General features: G+C 42.9%; 1 protein-coding gene across 2 annotated transcripts in view; it reads left to right on the top strand.

Annotated features, from left to right (window-relative positions):
- The window catches only part of LOC106652135 (macoilin-2-like), a 43,145-nt gene that overhangs the window by 3,455 nt on the left and 18,272 nt on the right, over positions 1-21,418 (top strand). For both annotated transcript variants that reach the window (XM_014370931.2, XM_014370930.2), the window contains exon 2: positions 1,785-1,893. In XM_014370931.2, the coding sequence (XP_014226417.1) occupies positions 1,785-1,893 (109 nt within the window). The remainder of the gene's footprint in view (positions 1-1,784; positions 1,894-21,418) is intronic.

The following is a 21,418-nucleotide window of genomic DNA, read 5'->3' as shown; positions in this document are numbered from 1 at the left end:
CTCGAAACATTAACGGCATGCTTACCTCTATATCTCTCGGTCTTTTTCTTTCTCTCTTCGCACACTCACTTGACGCAAAATATATTATGGAGCCTATTGCGTCGCTATTTTTCAAGAGTAATAATAATTACCATATAGAAATGTTATACTGCCTCGCTGGTTACTGGTAATATGACGAAAAGATCCTCGAGATAGTTATACATACGCATTATGAGCGCGAGTACATAAATCAGAGCTAAAATCAGAGTTACTTCAACCCAATTAAATCCTCCGCTATGTATTCGCATCATCGATCGTTTGTATACGTTTTACACTGCCATCATCGCATGCATCATTACAAGCGTGTAAAACACACATCGCATCTCGCGGAGCCTTAAGTACACAAAACAAAATAAATAACTCCGCCCAGTACACACAACAACAAGTGGATATTTAAAGTCGTCGACGTGCCGCGGACAGACGCATATACCGCACACACGAGAACACATTATACATCAATCGCGCGCGGCTCAGCCCAAAGATTCTCTTCTTATTCTCTCGCTCACGCTCATATACACACTCACCACTCGAAGAATCAAAGATGCTCATTTTAATATCCACAACACGCGCGCACGTATATAGTGTACCACCAACAGCTGTGTAATACACAGAGACACTCGAGTCGAGCCGTGAGATATATAGAATTAAGTTTAATGGTTGACGACGTATTACAGAGAATACGAAGTACACGATGCGCGTGCTGTGCGTTATATGAATTCTTTTCCTTTTTTTTTGTGCCTCTCCTGGATGTCAGTCTGCGCTGGTATATGATGAGTTATGTAGTGCTGGCGCGCGCGCGCGCGCCAGCCCCAGGAATTCCACGAGGAAGAGAGCGTTTATTTAACCGTGTATATTGTTTTTCTTTTTTTGCGCAAGGATACGTACTCGTCGAGAGAGAGAGAGAGAAACTCTTCTGTCTGAGGGAGGTCGCAAAGAGACAGCGTCTGTGTAATACGTTGATTACACTCGGCTTTATTAAAAAAACTCGAGGATCGTCGGAAAATCCTTTTTTTTCCTCTTCTTCTCAGAGCTTATTAAATAAAATTAGCCTAAATTTTAAATTCGTTCGACGCGCATTAAATTACCAGTATTTTTTCAAGAGCTATAAAAGGATTTATTTAATTGATATTATAGTGTTCAAGTAAGCTCGTATGTGTGGTCAATGAATAATTATATTCCGCGAGCGAATCGCGCTTGTAAATAGTCTTTCTACAAGTAACCTGTGAAAATATCGAAAAACTTGTCTTCGATCTCGAGAGTATTTTCCGGTGTAAACGAAGAATGTATCTATTATTCAATTTCTGTCATTGGAGACTAAGACTATAAGGCTACAGAAAAAGAGCAGGTGAAACTGTTACATTCCTGTATGTAATGCAATTATATCCAATTTAATTGTCCAGTGAAAGTGGCATTTTTCACGAATAAGCTTCATATATGGTCAACTTGAATATTATTTACCTCCTTCGTTTACATTGGAGCTGCCATTGGCATTGAAATGAAATTTTCAAGCATATCGTTTCTTAATTAAATTACAAAATCGTTGTTTGAAAAAAATAAAAAGTCTCAGAGATGAAATGAAAAGATGAAATAAAAACAATGGCTTGGAAAAATGCTTTTAAAAAAAAAGAGAGAGAGAAACAACGACAACTGTAATAACATTCTCATAAGTACAAAATAATTGCGAGTAAGCACTCGAGTAACACACAGAGAAGCGTAATTATCTCTTAATTTTCGTCCCGTTGCAGATTCGTCCTGTTCAAGAGGCACTACGACAAGTACGTGGCGCTGGCTGCCAGATACGAGGAGGCAAGAGGTCTGGCTTATTACCTCGAGGAACGCTACCACGAAGTCAAGGTAAGCCTCGTCCTTGCATAAGCCTCGTTACTATATATGATGTTTATAAAATATCTGCCACTCACAGCAGCAGCAGCCACTGGACCGCTGCTGCGCACGCGAATACATGTATAATATAAACTCTGTATATGTATATATATGGTTAAAAATATATTTGTGTGTGTACGTACATCGGACTCGGTTAAACGAATGATGTACCGCTGCGCGGAAGTGAAGTACCCTGGCTGTACTGCTGCTGCACTCGTGCGCAGTGCCTAGCCTAGCGCCTATATAGGCTTCGTTCGTTCGTTCGGCGGCTCTCGGACGCTTGATTGCCTTTTCGTTCTGGGAAAGTCGTTTCGAGACGATTTTTCAAACGATTCTTTTCATTTTTCCCCCGAGCTCGCGCCGTATACAGTACACAGGCGTCTTTGCTGCTGCTGCTGCTGCCTCGCGAGGATCGTTAAAGGACTCGCGCGCGCCTCTGCAGTATAAACTCGGCTCGGCGCAGTCGTTGAAATATACCATTCGCAATAATTCATTTCTAATGACGGACTTTTCCTGTTATGGATTAGCGTTATAAACGCGTATAGACGTTAACAGCATTCGCGCATTCGGAGCCGCCAATTGGGCGTGCGTTCGTACGGAGCTTTGTTTTTGCGCGCGAAACGAATGACGAGGTAAAAAAATCGTTTGCCTGCCCCGGAGAGCGGATATAATATAATATGCACGTCTACTGAGGCTTCGACATAACATACGAACAACATGTATCTGGGCTCTCGATCGATTTCCGTCTCGAACTTTTCGGCCTTTAATTGAGAAATCAAACGTATATGTATGTGTCTTGTATGGACTAGCTGCAATAAGACACAATCGCAAGTGGTATACACCCGAGCCGATCTAGGTTACATGCACAATATAATACACCGACTCCATGCGTATAATACGTACAAACATGTACGCACGGACGTTTCTTTTTTCATAAAACTAAAGCTATTATAGCGAGCTAGACGCCGTGTGCGATTATACGATAAAAATCTCGTTATCCGGGGATTTATCCACGACTCGGACGCGCGCACCGAGCACAGCACACACACACACACTTGTGTATACAAAATGCAGTCATACCCCTTGAGCGCGCGAACTCTCGGTGCAGTTTCCGAGGCGCGTAATAAATAACAAAAGTGAAATCAATTCTACACCATACGTACATACGTACGTACCTACCTTGTGTGTACTATACGTGCGCACATTATACATCGTATATACTCTCTCTGTATAATATACTCACGCGGGTACTTTCATCGCCTAGCGCGGCAAAACTGCCATATTTCGTGCATCATATATGCATAAAGCCGCGCGCGAAGGAAACAACGAACGACGCCCTCGCGCGCGCGCACGTCTCACGCGTCTGTGTGTACACAATGTGAAAATTCCAAATGAAGTTTTCCGATCGCTTCATTGAGATAGTATACTCGACGACGACAGTGATTCGGTGGATCGCGAGACTGTACGGTTTACAGGATATGTACGTTTCGCAACGTCTCGTACTTTTTCGTCGCGTATTGCATATTTTCAAGAAAAATCTATATCGCGCGTGTGTACGATTAGAAAGGTTTACAAAGTAGCAGGCCTGTAAAATCACTCATAATATGCTCTCGCGAGCTACAAACGACCGCGTGTGGGAAATCTCGCATGCTGCATAGTAAAATATTCACGTTGCTCGTATTTCGCTCCGCGTGTGTGTACGCGGGAATTTATCTTGTCAACGCGATTAAATTGCGAATAAATATGAATTTTCGTGTCGTACATGATTTTCGTGCATTAATAAGCTCCTGCTTATGGCTGTATATCGGCGTACGGTGGGTGAAAAATCATAAACACTCCATAAACGAGATTTACTTCCAGGAAACGTACCTACGAGATTTTTTCTTTCCTTCGACTCTCGTCGATTCGGTCGCGCGATAAATGTAAAATTTATCGCCTTCGTTTGGAAACACAGAGCTCGAGCGCTTTATTAGGTATCGAAAGAAAATGTAAGCACTTTTTGCAAAACAGCAATTTTTAAATTCGCCGTAGATTTTATTCAGCCTTTCGCGCGTTATTCTCATAAATTTCAGAGATCCGAATCGAAAAAAAAAGGAAACTCGGGCACACGTGCACGCGAGGCCGATAGCCGCAACTGGTTCAATACACCGCGCGCACGCAAACAACCCGATGTAACTTCAATTTGACCGATACCGAGTGAAAAATGTCAAACGACCAATGTATCTAGTTTTTGATTGGAAAAAAACCTGTGTACCTGCATTGTGGTGCGCAGGCAGTTTCGTAACTGCGAGTGAGCGCACTCCGACAATATAAACGAGCACAAACACTCCGCTACCCAAAAATACCCCGAGAAATAAAAAAAAATCGTCACGAACAGTTTGCGTAATAAAGTCCGCGAGACTCGATAATTTTTTAAATTGAATTTCTTACCGGCCGCCGCGGCATTAATTTAATATCGTGCGCCTCGCGTGGTAGCCTAAATTACAACGATGAACATAAAATCTGGGACATACGCGTACACACTCGTACGTGCATGCATAATGACTTTATTGCAACCGGTGAAATTTTTTTTCTCATTAATGCAGGAACTAACTCGCGCGCGTGCGCGTACACGTTCAGCACATACGCATATAGAAAGTGCACTTCGGTATCAGCAGGTGATTAGTATTTTATTTGGCCGCCTGGTGATTATATAAGCAAACGTACGTGCAGAAATTATTGACGCGGCCAAGAAAAGAGATTCTCAATTAACGCAAACGGTGCACTTACGTCGTTTAATTGAAAATTTGGCATTTTCTCCTCGAGCTACAAAGTACTCTACGTGACTGTCATATTTTTGGGTTTTGCGCTAAAACAAAACCACGTGTCGTCCTTCTTCTTTTGTAAAACCGGAAGAGCCAAGCATCGAAACGTACATACACGAGAGTTGCAGTTTTGGCATAGATTTTGCTTACTTCAGCGCGATTGTCAGCAAGAAGGAGAGGGAGAGAAAATAAAAGAAGAAATCTTATCTTTTCTCCTTACTGACGTATAATATACTGCATCGTATGCGCGAATAATGCTCAAACTCGTTAAAATTAATCGGCTTTTTCTAAGAATATATATCGCGCAGATATATTTCGAACGAGTTTAAGTCGGTCAGATGTAAATAATATGCCGTATCCATAGCTCGTTTATGTACTCAAAGTTCAGAAAAATGATAGTTGTAAAATTATGGAAAAATCAATTAAAATTTATCGTCGCGTTGAATAATTCACGTTTACGTGCAGAGTGACAAATTTATAGTTTATCACTTTGATTTGTTTCTATAATTATAGCGCAGCATGATAACCTTGTTAATTCGAGGCTTTATAATTGCAGTTAAGTTTAATTGATACATTTTCAAAATTATTTCGCCGCATTAAAATCTTTACTATTACATCTCTCGTTGCTTGTAAACACACGCATTCTTAAAAAGATAATGTCTAAATTTATCTAACTAGTACGCGCGGTTATTGACTTTCTATTCAACCCGAGGCTATCCCTTTTCGCCACGACGACGATTTTAACGAATATCATCGCAGAAAGTAAAAACCCCGTACAGCACGAAGTGCATTGTATATATATATAAAAAAAGCAACAACATTGCGGCGAACGAGAGCATCTCTAATCGCACTTGTACTTACTGCTGCGGACTACTACTACTACCACGGGGAAAAATTGAGCCTCTGGTCGAAAAATCTCGCTTCCCATGAAAGATGCATAAGAGAACAACAACAACAACAACAACACGGAGCAATTTGTGCAGTGAAAGCGCCTAAAAAGGAGTAGTAGTAGTAGTCAGTTACTGAATCACAATTTTTCAAGTCGAGATACAGTCCCTCGTCAAATAAATCTTGGCGATCCTTATTGGTCTGGTTCGAGTGCCAATGAACTGGTATATCCGTTACGGGCGCGCACTCAAATGCATGCACCACACCATCGAAGTCCGTCGCTGCTGCTGTTGCTGTTAGGAAAGTCGAAATTTGATATATTATTTTCCATGCGCGGGTGTATAAATTTTCATCAAAAGGTATCGAACAAGAATCATACGCGATTGATAATCCGCTCCGAAGAAAAAATAGAAAGCAACGTATTAACCAGTCGACAAATGCTATTTACTGAAAATAGAAGTGGGAAAAAAATAACACGGGAGTTACGCATTTTGCATGGGTTTTGCAGAAGCACTCGTACAACTTCCAGAGGTAGATAGGCGAAGCTATATAACTATGTATGGATTTGGTCTTGCGCTTTATCGACTGAAATCTTAAAAATTTTCTCGCACAAAAAAAAAAGAACGAAATAATGCACGGAGCTCGAGATATCGTTATAAAGTCGGAAATTGTTTATATTGGCATTACGCAAGTGCGTTGATACGATGACTCGGCCGCGCTATATAAATGCTATATAAGTTTTTTCATTCAGAATCAGCCTTGACTAAGAATAGCTAGAAATTAAGATCTCGTTGCATCATGCTAATAATCTTATCCGACACACTTGGAGCGGCATGTACGCAGAGCCGATTGTTACAACAATGGATAATTTCCGAGACGTTTCAATAAACATTTAACAGCAGCGTTGAAAAATCCGTCGGCGAACTCGGAACACTGTATTGTACACGAGGCGCACGTGTGTACGTATGCGTACAATAAGCACAGGCCATTTCGTACGTGTCATCAGCCTTGGTATGTTGCTAGGTATACAGGCTTATTATAATACATATTCGCATGCGGCGGCTCGTCCGCTCGTGAGTCACTCGATTTTCTTCGGAGACTGCGGCATATGGGAAGAGAAAAAGAGAGAAAAGATCAGCTCGTGGGATGATTAATCCGCCGTGTAGTGGTATGAAAATACGCGCGCGCGCACACATCACGCGGCAGCGGCTACTACGGCGACTAAACGTCTCTCGCGCGTATTAAAGCGAACCGGTCGCGCGCATTATAAGCTCTGCGACTTTATATACGCGCCTGAGGTCGTAGACTCCCAAGCAAGCCGTCTACGTGTACGTGAAATGCATCGGTGGCAAGGCCGTCGCGAGCCTATCATATAGATGTATATATATACACGTATATACCTGAACGCAGACCGGCTGCCACTGCCGACTGCACTGAACTGCACACCGCAGCGGAGAGGAAAAACTCTATATATATATATATCTACGTAAAGCACATGCTTGGGTGCCGAGCTACGGTATGCGAGAAATATATGCATCGCATGCTTCGCTGGTATTTTAATACATGTGTGCGTTTGCGTGCGCCTATATATAGATATATATAGGTACGTATATTATATACGCACTCGTGCGGTGACGCACGCGCTCGCTTTTCTTCTCTATTATATGTATACTTTAGAGCCCGAAGGATGTGTGCGTAATGTAATATACAGAAGAGAACTCGGCGTTTGAAAGGGTTGGCAAACCGAACGAGTCGAATATTGTGTAGAAGATTTCTTCTACGCGCGCCGGCAAACACTCGCTCGAGGGACACGACACGACTCGAGTCGTGCGAAATTTTTCTCCGCTCGAGTCCGCGCGCAAAAATGTCGAGATATAATTGTACTTACAAAAGTGAGCTGCTTTTTCACCGTGTGTACGATAATATTCCATTTTCGCGTTAAATATTTGCACTCGTGCGGACGAACCCGAATCTCTGTAGCTGTTGATGCGAAATACTCGTATCGAGCGTTTTTAATTCATGTATTACAATTACAATATTTCCGATACTTTATCTCCGTTTTCCACGAGATAATAACGCATTTGCATCCGGCAAGTACTTCGTAACGTACATCACTTGATTTTTCCGTAATATATACTTCTGAAAAAATAGCCGCCCGTTTGATCTCACCGCTACCATTAGGCGATAATTGCAGCGAAAAAAAAAAACAACAACGTAGTAGGAGAATAAAAATCATACTCCTTTGATTCTTCTAATTCGAGCTATAGCTCGTAAACCAATGTATTAAGGTATCGATTTTCACAATATCATATTGGACTCGCGGGGGTATACGAAGCGCTTATAAATGTGCACGCGATTTCAAATTATGAATTATTGCGCGCGAACAATGTTGATTGTGTCTATGCGAGCCGTGCATATATAAAATCCAAGACGAGAGGCGTGTGCAGTGCTCAGTGTGTGTGTGTGCGCAGGCAGATAGCCACGATTGATAATCACACGCCAAGAGTAGTGTAGCTAGGCATGGGGTGCGCTAGTGCGCGCATATATTATAATTTATATATCCACAAACGCACCCGTCTTAGATTCGAATCGCGAGATCATATTTCTCGTAATATACGCATTAATATCATGCACTATGTACTTCATGAAGTGCGCATTATATGAACCTGTAGCTCAAAGTATAGCGAGCATTTAAACTCGAAGCTCGCTCGGCGGCGGCGGCGGCGTAACTACAACAGAACTCCATCAACTCATGCCGCTTCTACATAAGCTTCTCTATATAGCAAAACGTGGGAATACGACGATGCCGATCATTTATTATGTTATACACGTTGATGAGCTATTACGTCGGCGTCGGAGAACCGACGAACCCGATCGACGAGGCTTTTGCCCCCTGGCACGAAGCGCCGCAGGCGCCAATGATCGTTTATAATCGAAGAATCGGTATTTACGCTGTATACAACGATCGCCGAATTTTCCTTCGACCCAAATAATCTCGTTGCTGCTTACGGAGAGTCGATTTTCTAAAATCGGATCGACCTTACAACAGCGATTCGCTTTTAACACAATGGACCGCGCGGAGGAGAGACGGTGGCTAAAAATCCGTTTACACGCGGCGAAATATACAGCGATGCGCGGCTAACACCGCGCGTTAAATCGAGAATTTCTCTTCTGCGCGCCCCAGCCGTTGACCCGGCGCAACACTTATAACAATACTTGTACCTTATACGAGATTATATCCACGCTGTACGTAGCTATGTGTATGTGAGTATAATAGATGCAGCATTATAAGTACGAGGTAGTCGGCAGATCGGGAGTCGGCGAAAGTCTTCTTATAGACGATCTGCAGTCTTTTCTCTCCGCGAGGCTTTGCTTGTGCACATACCGCCAAGTGTATTATACACATACACACACACACAGAGCTCCGATATACCGCAGCTAGCTTTGCATCTATATACTTTGTTCTCTTGTGCATTTACGCTCTACCTTAGAGTGCATATCTCTCTTTCTCTCTCTTTATATTTAAACGTGTGTGGAAATTTTTGTCCGCGCTGTGAATTTTATGTAGTGCCCCGCTTATATAGAGGAGCCGTGTTGCAAGCGGTTCTCTATATATAATATGATTCATGCACGCCGCGTTCTAGGTTACGAACAATTATTAGATGATAGGGGCAAGATATATATGCATGCATATAGCTACGAAGGCTTTTTCAAAGCTGTATAATTATTCGGATTAGGTGTGTTTCCAAGACCGATTCGTAATGCTTTCTACAATAGATTGGCTATTAGGAGTGCTCTCGAGAGAGTATTGTAGTAGTGGCTCTCGAGTGCCGTACTAATTTTCGAGCGAGCCGCATCGACGAGACGAAAATCTTCAGCTTTCATCGGGCACGTATTTTCGAATGACATCGGCCTGTAATGTACATCCATTATCCGAGATATTTCGGGATTTACCGGATCGTAATAAGTATGAGGTATTTACGATTTCACGAATGCCAATTTGACGCTGTATATTAGGGGAAAAAATTCGTCTACACACTTTACTCAAACCGAATTGAAAGAATCGAATTTCCTGCGGAATTTCGCATTGAATTTTTTGTTATATTTTTAAAACTCTCTCCATACACGGCGATCGGCAACGATTTACTCCGACGACCTCGGCGTTACATTCGAGTCGATATTTTCTCGAAAATCATTGCTCAATCATTTTTTCGCTAGATATTACAGAGATATCGGCGCGCTTGAGTTTTCTCCACGATGAGATCTAGTAATATCTGCTTCTGCTGCTGCTGCTGCTGCTGACTGCAACGTGACAGAATTTACGCACCCATGTGTGTGTGTGTACCCATCCGAGCATTCCTTTCGCGGAAAATTGCACAATCCTCGCGCGCGCGCGACTGCCGCCACTGTACACGCGTGGATCTCGAGCCTCGACAATCTTCTCTGTCTCTCTTTATATATACTCGCTTGGAGCCATACGGCGAGCGATGCACCGCACAACCAGCGCGAGCACATGCAAAATATTCGATAAATCTATCGTCTCTCTTTACATATATGCCGCAGACGAGTGCGCAGAGAATAACGTATTATATGCATCTATTATAACGGAGAGAGGAAAAAAAAAAGGGAAAAACGCAAACATCGACTGTAGCGAATGTATAAATCTTTCGCGTTTGTGTGCCATATCCTTCGTATTCGATGCTACAGTAGTAAACTTGGTCGTCTTAATTTAGGCCAAGTGTACGTACATATAGATAAATCCCAGTCGAGCAGTCGAGGTTTTTGAGAAAATAATAACGCCTATGTACAGTCCAGTTTATAATGAGCGTTTCGCTACCGACAGAAAATTCATCTCCCGCTGAGTGCCGGCCGAGTACATATATACATATAAGTGTTTCAAATGGCTTGGCACGAGTCGCGCAAACATTCAATAAACTCGCGTGGATATGACTTTCGAATTAGCGCGCGCCCCTGTATATACCGTTTGTATAATACATATGTAGCCCGAGCTTCGATGCAACGTAATACACCTTATCATATTTTCAACGATATTAATACGTACAATTTTTCCACCCTCGAGTCAAGTGTGCGTTGCGACACACGAGTAGTAGTCGTCGTCGTGTGCAGCCCGCGATAATGAATAAGAATATTATATACATAAACACCGTGTATGTATCATAATTTGTTTGCGTCGTGGCAGGTGACTGCGCATGGCCTGCGGGTATATTATGGCACCTCTGTACCAGCTGTGGGAGCATTGCACACAGGGATTTTGCCATCGCCAGAGAGAGAGAGAGAGAGAGATATATCGAATGGTTCGTCGAGTACAAATGAAAGTTTTCAAACAATTACTTGGCTGTTATGCAAATTCGCCTCTTGAGTCTATATATATTATTGGCAGTCCGTGAAAGGGAAATTAGGTGCTATATAGATGCGCCGATTGACGTGCTCGCGAGGAACGACGACGATTTACCGACTCTCGCGTACACCCATACCCCCGCCAAAGTTTTCACTGTTTCACATTTTCATCGAGCTGTCAAAGTCTCGAGAAAAACGGCAGACGGGCTTCATTTAAATATATCTACTGCCTTTGAGAAAATGCGGAAGCAGCTCGAGAGACCGAGATACCGAGATGGTGAAAAATGACTTATCCCCGATGGCATCAAAAAGCAGCTCGGCTGCACACTTATATCGTAAAATGTGCGCTTTAATGCAGCTCTCGATGCCGGACAATGTGCGCGGCTCGCGTCGAGTAATTTTCTTCTCGCGCGCGCGCGTGGACTCGTAGCTGTACGACGGTGGCCTGATGGATATATACCGTCGACGTAGTTCCTTTATTTCGAATCTAACGGAACATCTTATCCAATCTGTTGTTCATATACACACGAGAGACGAATGCCGAGGTTTGGTGTTTTACTATTAATGTACAACCGTTAATATTATCCAAAAAGTTCAACAAAACAAATGCGGCGATCGAGCTGTGTGTTCAATGCGATTTTATATTTTTTCGTGAAACGTCGAGTGATTAATAAATTGAAAAACAGCCGAACACGGAGTGACTCATGTTGCTGCGATTCGTTTTTAACATCGAAACTTTCCCTTGTGTCCGAGTACAGCGCAAAAAAGTATTTACACGTCTCGCGAGCGAGCAAGAACTGTTAAACATCGAATGTGTAACGCTGTGTGCAAAAAAAAAAAACAGAAGAAAAAGAAAAGAAATAAATCCATTTTCACTCGTGGTGCCGATCCCTCTCGCTCGCGCGCCTCGATCGGGTCTCGCGCGCGCCACTTGTAAATCGGTTTTATCGGTATTGAGTTTAAACGTTCTCTTTAATCAGGCTGCTTATCAACCCCGCCCGCTCGAAGCACACGCGCACACATATAAATATACACAGTAGCCAAAGACCATGGCTTTATACGAGATATAATTCTTAATGGGACATAAATTTAATACTATTATCGAACTTTTTTTATTCGTACGCGTGTGCGTGTCGTAAATGTACTGCGTACGATGTATGTGTATGTGGTACATATAGTCTTGCAAGCTGCAGGTAAAATATATTGTTACGGTCTTATTGCCAGGCACAGATATATATGCGAATCGTTTATAGTTACATACGGCACGCGCGCTCGCGAATAAATATGAGGAAATTCAATTTAGTTATTACAAGAGTTACAAATCGTCCAATATTTGATTTCACTTTTCTAAGTTATGGGCTAGACGATCGGTTACGCATTACGTAGGCTCGAATCGATCTCTCAAAAGTAACAATTCATCTCCGTGGGATATAGGAAATCCTTTGCTCGCGGATTATGTATGCGATTTCGAGCGTTTGAAATAAACCTCGGTGGTATTATATGTACCTGCGGTCATGAACTTAGCCGTAATCGTGTATACGTACGAGCGATCGTGTAAATATTAACGTCGCCGCGATTACCAACGCTTGTAACACGTGTGTCGGTTATAGTGTCCAAAACAAAGTCCATTACGTCGATAATAGACGTCGATTACAAAGCCGCACATCGTATATATGTAAGAGAACAAACTCCCCGTTCGAAAAGTCAAAAGTCCCCCTTGTAGGCCGCGCATATAGCACTTTGTGTTACTGGCGGAGCGAAAATCCGGAATTGCATGAGTCATGCTCATGCCGACGCGCCGCGACTTTCGAAATAAACGCTGCGTTGCTGCGAGTCGTGAGCCGGAAGCTGCCCGCGAGAAAAGAGCAATGCACAGAGAGTCTTATAGGACTCATACATTTCAGAAAAAAAAAGATGACTGAGGATCGTTATATATACACCGATACTCACTGGCACACACGCACACACACACACTTGAACACATACAGCTCGTGTACATCACAGCAGCAGCGTATAATGCCGCATACGCCTTGGAATGTTCTTCGAGCGCGATCGGCACGAAGTGTATATAGATATTTTTTGTCTCTCAGCACTGTCTGACACACGGTATACATCTATCGGAAGAGATGTGTAAGTTCGTGGTGTTTTTGCAGTTGTCTCTCGTGATGCGCACACACTACACTCGAGACAAACTCAGATGATGAGTTTCTCAGTTTATTAGAAATTGACATCGGTATACTCCTATATATTTTATACGCTTTGAAGATGAGGAATGCGGCAACTCGTTTCGGCGCGAAGCCGGAGAAATATTTATTTTCCGGCCTTATATTGCATTATTCAGGTGTCTGTATCACAGTAAGCTCGAGACGATATCTCTTCTACGATGTATTTGATCGATAATTTCAACGTCCGCGCTCGTCTGTATATAACGAGAATTTGCGGCGAACGGCGGAATAAAAAAAAATCCTGCGACTGGAATCCATAAATTTAAATTTGAATCTCATGGATCTCGTTGGTTACCGCGATAAAGCTTATCACCGCCGCGCCTGAATTTCACTCGACTGCTGCCGAGCACGCGAGAATTGTGCATTTTTTTACCTTCGAATAAAGCTCCAATAATACGTCTTGAGAATGCTCGAGGCACTCGTATCCGTGGCTGACTTTTCAGTCAAGAATTAGCCCAACTTACCGAGGTGAATCAAAATTCTTGAGAAGTCGAACCTCCTCCTCCTCCGCGGAAAATTTCTCGATAAATCCACCCTTTATGTAAATGAAGGTGTTCTTGTACAGTCATAAATGCAAAACTATTACGAGTTCGCATGAGTATCGAGATTCCGAGAGAATTGGCATCAATTGATCGCTCGAAGGTGTAAAAGGAAAATCTGTGTAGAAATCACGAGCTCAATGATATCACTCGGTGTAGTAAAATGACGTGGATGAATACATGCGAATCAGCAACCATTAAATAATTCGTGTACTTTTTCTTTTCAATGAGTGCAATGCCCGATGCTTGAAGGGAAAATATGTTCAATATCTTTTGCCCTATCTTAATGAAAGAAATTGTTATTATATGCTCTTTTTCAATACTAGAAGGGAAAACAATTTGAAAGAAAATTTTTACCTTGATCGTGTATTTCATGCCGACTTTTATGAAGGAATTCAATAATTGCCTGATATATAAATGCCGCTCGTGCAAGCGAATCTTTCCTTGAAGATGTAAACCTTTATTTTCTCTCTCTCTCTCTTTCTTTCTTTGCCCATATCGAAGAGCGATGATTCAGGTTCTGCTACGAAAGGAGAAAGGAAATACCCACTTTTAAATGGTTTTATTTGTATTATACGCGCAATGAATGAGATTCGGTTTTTGCCCCCATAAAAAGAAAAACCGACAAAATGATGCGCGCGCACTCGCAGCAAAATAAATCAGATCATAAAAATTTATGATTCTGCGCGATGCGCTATCCATTTTTCAAAACTAGATGTGCACACTCGTGCCACGCTGCAAGAGTCCGCGATGCAATTTTTTACTTTTGTTTTTGTTTCAATCAATTAACCGCGATCGCGCGGTGCACTTGGCATTTTTGATACGGACCGCGAGCAGTCGCAGTACTACCATAAACAGCCTCTTCCTCGAACAAAAAATAAAGCAGCCCAACTAAACAGCGGTTAACTGCCTGGAGGACATTATGCAACCTCTGGATATCTTGGTTTCATTCATCTCTATTTAAATGCGAGGCATTGCTGCTCGTCTTGCACCAATACCGCAACGTGAGTCCCAATCGGGTGTAACGAAGCCCAATGGTCTATGAGAGCAGTTTTATACTCTTCGGGGACGTCGACTACGATGCGGCATACCCTAGGAGTCGAGGTTATTCCCTGGACAATCGATTACTTTTACATTGGGAAATTTTTCCAATTCGTGACTGCGAGGAGGAACGATTCGATTCTCACTGCGGTACGTTCAACGTTTCTCGTACGTTGTAATACACAAAATTGGAAAACCCTCGAACTCTATATATATAAATCCGGCGAGATCATTAGCAAGGGCCACGGCGGGGATACATGGGCGAGCTGCAGCGCACAGATGTGCGGGGAACAACAATGAAAAAATAATTCATGCGCGTAGCTGTGCTCGCGCGCGTAAATCGCGAAAAGACTTTCTAACAAGTGCGAATTTCACCTGTACGCCGTGCTTCGAGAGTAGCAGCGAGCTTGGCTGTATTATTTATATTTTAACATTCAGGCGTTTGAAAATCACACAATGATAAATTACCGGTGTACGCGTTATATCCAGACACACATACACGAATAGTACTGCACTCTCGGGCGAGCTGCAGTTACACGATACATAGCTCGAAATGTGCAACAACAACAACAACAACAAAACAAGCGACTTTCCGACTCGAGCTCGTCCTCCGTAACGGTTCGAGAATACGTATACATTTGTTCCAATATATATATATATGGCTGTTGCGCGTGGGCACATGCATGTGCACTACTCGGAGCTAGCTCTCGCGTGGATACATATTATAAACGCACGCGTCTATATGCGTAAGAATCGTGAATAGAGTGATAATTATGTATTGGTAACGCGGCGGTGGCTACGGCTCGCCTCTATTGGCAAACCGACGCGCGCGCGAAAACAACGGCTAATTCTATTCAACGAGCCCGTGTAGCCGCTCTATGCACGAATACATTTTTTACCCGACAAAAGTTAACGCATTTGGTCTACTTGCCTGATGAATAAATGGGAGGTTGGCGCGAATTTACATGCTATCACGTGGGTTCTCTAAACGATCATTATTATTAAGCATATCCATCATTTCACATCGAGAGATTCGAGCGAGAGCTGCCCATAGCATCCGCGCGCCCGTTTTATGCACGACCCGAGCTTCGAATTATGTTGCGCAAATTAACGTCCGTTTAGATTTGATCGGGCGCCTGCTCATCGACCTGTATGTTTATATGCTATATATAACCTAGAGTGCGTATACATATTATAAATCCCTCCTATACTATATATACCGATCGCTGCGTCCGAGCAACAACCGTTATGATTGTTCGTGTCTATAGCATATACCAGTATTATATGCACGTTGGCGAGTGTGCGTGGCTTTTTTTTTCTCTCTCTCCATCGCTCGTTGCGATGCTTCGGAAGCCCCTGCGCTGCACAGTGTACGTCGCTAATCTTGTAAGTGATATATTCGTACGGTTGAAGCTGCAGCACATTATATATTGACCCATTGAAAGTCAATATCATGACTGCATGCAAGTGTGTGCGAGCGCCAAAGCTCGGTTAACGTTTCATGAGCCAACTAACAGAAATACTCGTGGCTTTCCAATCAAAATTATTCGTCGTAAAAATTTTAATTGATTAAGAACATTTTTTATGCTCGGTCACCTTGATGAAGCTACGTTCTATTTGGTTTTTATGTTTGACATTCGATGCACCGCTATGGTACTGAATCATGATCCGATTGAGCGCGCGCGAGCTTTGCCATTTTTATTTGTGTCGTTATAGATGCTACTTTCCGATGTGGTTGCATGATTTTCATCTTATTTAAATGCACCGTACGACAACTTCTACGAATTTAATTCCGATGATATTCGCTCAAATTTTTTGGTAATTTAAAATGTATGACGAGAGTCTGTAAAAATTATTATTTATATGACACGAGCAAAAGCGTGTATATTTATTCGGTCACGGAACCGGCAACGCTCTGTTATCTTCCGGTCTTAAACTCATTTTGAGTCATTACACAATGAAGCTTTATTGGTGCACTCATATACATGTTTTTCTCGAGTACATACAAAACTAAATTAACTTCATGCATCTCGACTCTATCTAGCAACATGAAATTTCTGATTGAGAAATTTACAACTAGCACATTTTTACACACGTGTGTGTGCGCGCGCGCGCGTAGTATGCAGGAAGAATTGCATAAAAGCATCGATTAATACAACTCCTTATTCTGCGGCACGCGAGATACGATCTCGCGGAGGCCCCGTGAAAATCACGCGTTGGGGCGGCTCTACGAGAGCTCGGCGAGCTCCACGAGTCCATGTGTAGTTGCCGTTTTAATGGATCGTTGCACAAAGATAATATTAATTTCTCTTTCTCTTCGACGCATTGCCGATCTCGCGGTACATAATGCAACTCGCTCACGCTTATTTCTTCTCACTGCTGTGTATATGCCAGCTGTGGAGCTCTTCTAATGGCTATAGAAAGCGCATACGTGCGTATACGCGCGCTTTAATAGATATTGGATTTTCCGTGTGTGTGCGTCGAGTGTTATCTAAGAATTTTTTCGCGCGGACAAGAAAAAAAAATATAGGAAAATATCAGAACGAACTTTTTTTTCTCGGCTAATTAGATGCGGAGTTTCACTTTCGATCGTAAAGCCGAATTAGAATTAACCGTGGAATACTACCGATATTTTTGTAACAGGGTGCGAGAAGCTGAACAAATTCGAGCTTTTTTCTACATCTTGATTTGGGTCAATTAGGAAATATACCATCCACATTTAATTAATTTTTTTCGCTATGAAATTATACGTTTACTCTTTAGGGTGTAGTAATTAGTTCGTGTCACGAATTTTTTCCTCGGAGTGGGTAGAAAATGAACCAACGTTGAAACTCCGTGCTTATAACGTACCGCGGCGTTTACGGGCAACAAGTCGTCGAGTTTCCAACTGTAAAAATTGAAACGAATTTAATATTATTTCTCGGTATACCAAGCGTATTACTGAAATTGTTGTCGATGCGCATTAACAATATTATCGTGAACTAAATCCGCTAGTATTTTTCCGTCTTTCCTCGTCCGCGCGCGCAAAGGCTTCTCGTTTACATAAAAACAAAACGTGCGCGCCTCGGTAGAAATCTCCCATTGTCATTGCGCGCAGAAAAGTGAGTCAATGGTTATGCTATCTGAGTAAATTTACGCACGGAGACTTTTATAACGAGCACATATATACACACACACACACATCGTGCATCGCAGGTACGCTCGAAGTTATTGTACGTGGATCCCGGTTAGCGCACAACCTTGAATAATACCTGCGATAACGGAGCAATTATTCGAGCACATTAGCAACACGCGTCAACGTGCACGCGTACGTATATACAATATTATTATATTGTATTATATACGGCGTTGGTAAAAAAAAGCTATCTCGAGCGAGCATCTGTCTTACTTTTGCGAGCCTTCCTTCTTGTGCTTCTTCTGCTTTTTTGCTGCTGCTCGGCGCGGCTACTGCCTTAATATTTGCGTCAATGTCACCGGAACGAACTGCACCTTCTTTACGTTTGTAACCTTGTTTTCCTGCGATCAACTTATATTCGCGCGCGCGCGCGGAGGAGACGAGCGCGAGACATGAAAAGTGAAGTAAACGAGTAGCTTGGCACACCCAATTACGGAGTAATTTCTTTCTCTCTGACGAAAGTATGGTGTTATTTTTCTTCGCTCGCGGCAGTGGTGCTACTGCTCTTGGATTTTACTACTTTATTTCGTCCGCTTTGCAAGTGTTTGGGCGGACATTGCTCTCGTTTCGAGTGAGTCGTAACTGCGCTTAACCCATGAAATATGCCCGCGCATATAGTGTATCATTCGTTCGTAATCGATCTTCCTCCGCTCGAGTCGGTTGTTTTGGTCGTTGTCGTGCCTACGCGCGTTTAAAGTGCTCGTATCCTTTTTTCCGAGGCGTGAGTTTTCTACGCTGCGAAGAAAAGTCGAAAGTCCAGACAAGAGTGCTAATGATAATAGTACTTGTTATTCTCTGTCTGGGCGAATTTATATTTATAATATGTGTATGTTACGAGCCCGTTAGAAAGACGAACGAGTCGCGGAGAGAAGACAAGGATGATTATGATTAATATGATGTTTGCGACGTATATAATGCTGCCATCCATGTAGCCGGGAGAGATAGAAAACTTTGATATTAGGCGTGTATTCGTGTACTTTTATGTGCGACCGGGTATAATTACGGAGACTCTTCTTTTCGTGAGTTTAGAAATTTTGCGCGAAATGTGCGATTTCTTGCGAAAAAAAAAGAGGAGAAGAAGGGAGAGACAAGGCGATTATCCTCGTGAACATCCGAGAATTAGTGACGCGAGATGGGAGCAGCGACGAAAAAAGATTAAAATATGTAATTAAATGATATTACTGGAACATGTATACCGTAATAAACTTGTTAATTAAGTCGTATACGCCACTTATTAACGAAAAATGCTCGTCATTATACGCACACGTACATTACAGGTGTTCTGTAGCGCGATTGTCGTGTTATCGCCATTCTACGCGCGTACTTGGCACGAGGTTAATTATTTTGCCTAGATTCCCGGGGAATTTCGTTCTTTTTTTGTCGAGCACGCGTCGATCCTTCTCTCTCTACACATACCTTTACACAACCACGCCCGAAAGAAAAAAGGCAGGGAAAAGAAGCAGCGACATACCGCGTGGTCGCGTTCGGTTGTTTTTTCTTTTCTTTTGCTGTGGCACATTCGTCATCGTCATCGCGACAGGCAACGGCGGCGCGGCCGCGGTGGTGGTTCAGCGGCACACGCGAGCATCGACCCAACAAACGTCTCGAGACCCACGGCAACCGCCTTCAGTTATATGTACAAAAAAAAGCTAGCACAAGCGAGACGATCACCTATACGAATGTTCTTCTTTTTTTTTAAGTATACTTGGATACAAATCGGACCGTGAGAGCGTATTATATTGTTTATGCGCCTCATCCTTCGCTATGCCCATACTTCGAGGTCGACTCGCGTTCAAAATTCATACGGAGTCGCGCAAGAAGGTGTGATAATCGTTGGTCGTCGAGCCGCGCCGACGACGCTCCATTAAACGCGGCTTATCTCGTCCTCCTGTCGCTCGAGCTTATTGCGCAAGTGATCCATCGGGAATCTGTTTTGTATAGTAGCTACTTTATAATATCGGGGGCTTACACGCATCAACAGACTCGCATAATGGGACGAGGCATTTGTTAATTGAGTCGTGCGAAACAATGATGCGACTCTTAGCGCGACTCGCGACGACTACGACCGCGATGCAATTAAATCGCACTACAGCAGAAACAGCAGCCAAGTATACACGTATACTGCATACAGGAATCGTTATTTACGCGTTGCGTGCCGCGTGCCAGGGGACGTTGTATTAATTTGTTTAGCCTATTTTACAAAGAAGGTCTTTGAAGATTGTGTCGCGAGCACAACGACGTTGTTGAACTTGGCGTTTTATTTCTTTATAATAATAAGTAGATCGCAGCTCGTTTGTATAACTTTACTTTATAAATACAATGAGGCGGCCTCTTACGTATACATTTTATGTAGCTCGTATGGAAATCGATAAAAACTCAACTACACTGCTTTATTTTTTGCACTATACCCCGATGACTTTTGTTATAACGATTCAATGTCGTATTTATGATAATTTACACGATCCAAAGTTCAAGAAACTTTGGTGCGCAGATCGAGCGAGGACAAATTGATAATAAAGTCGCAGTCCTCCTTGCCATATACTCAATGGTTTGAACAATATGCCACGATGTATCGAGAACGCTGCATCAACATCGTGTATAGGTCACTCGAACGCCGCCGCCGCCGCCGCACACGTCCCAGTTTATCCGCGCATGAATACATCAAGACGGATATCCACGAGCGCGCGGCGTTGCGCCAATTTCTTCGCTTCGGGTTTTTAAGAGCTTTTTGTCGCTCTCCTCGCGTTTGCCGCCGCCACAGCTGCACACGTATAGCTCGCGAGATACATAACCGGTTCGCGCCGTGCGCGGCACTACTCCATACGCGATCGGTTCGCATCTGCATACGCGTGGGAGTGAGTACGCGTGTGGATCAGCAGCCCGAGTGCAGCTTCCCAACGTAATAACGGAGAATCGGGATAACGCTTGAAAGGATGATTCAATTTTAATAATCTCACTTTTGTCTCGTTCTCTCTTTTTTTTCACGATAAAATGAACAAAAAAAGGAAAGAAAAGACTGGAAGTCGGTTTCGTGCGAACGATTTTACAACGCGAGGACGAGGACGACGACGACGACGACGACGATATCGTCCAGGATCGAATTTTTCACGGGAAGTATGCTCGTACAATGCACATTATGTTTTATGTGCAGCTCATCTATATACGGTGCACACGTATACGTGAATAGAAGCTGTTGCTACCGCTGTCGGAACGGAAGGTTGCGCTCGTTATCTCTTGTCCCTTTTTACACTTTTTTTTTTTAAACGCGATTGTTATAAGTACCTACTGCGTACACGCTAATGACCCCCCTCTAGCAGTCGCGCGGACGAAAGAATGCACCTACATATATATAAAACTCCCAACCGAAGTGTATACGTTGAGACCGATCGCGGCTCATAAATTCGTTACTCATCAATTTTTCTTTTTTTTTTTTTTTTTTATTATTGAATCGAACTCGTCTGTTAAATA

This window comes from Trichogramma pretiosum, unplaced genomic scaffold (genome assembly GCF_000599845.2).
Source record: "Trichogramma pretiosum strain Unisexual culture from Peru unplaced genomic scaffold, Tpre_2.0 scaffold13, whole genome shotgun sequence".
NCBI classification, from domain to species: domain Eukaryota; kingdom Metazoa; phylum Arthropoda; class Insecta; order Hymenoptera; family Trichogrammatidae; genus Trichogramma; species Trichogramma pretiosum.
The sequence above is the reverse complement of the archived record's forward strand: the minus strand, read 5'-3'. Positions and strand labels throughout refer to the sequence as shown.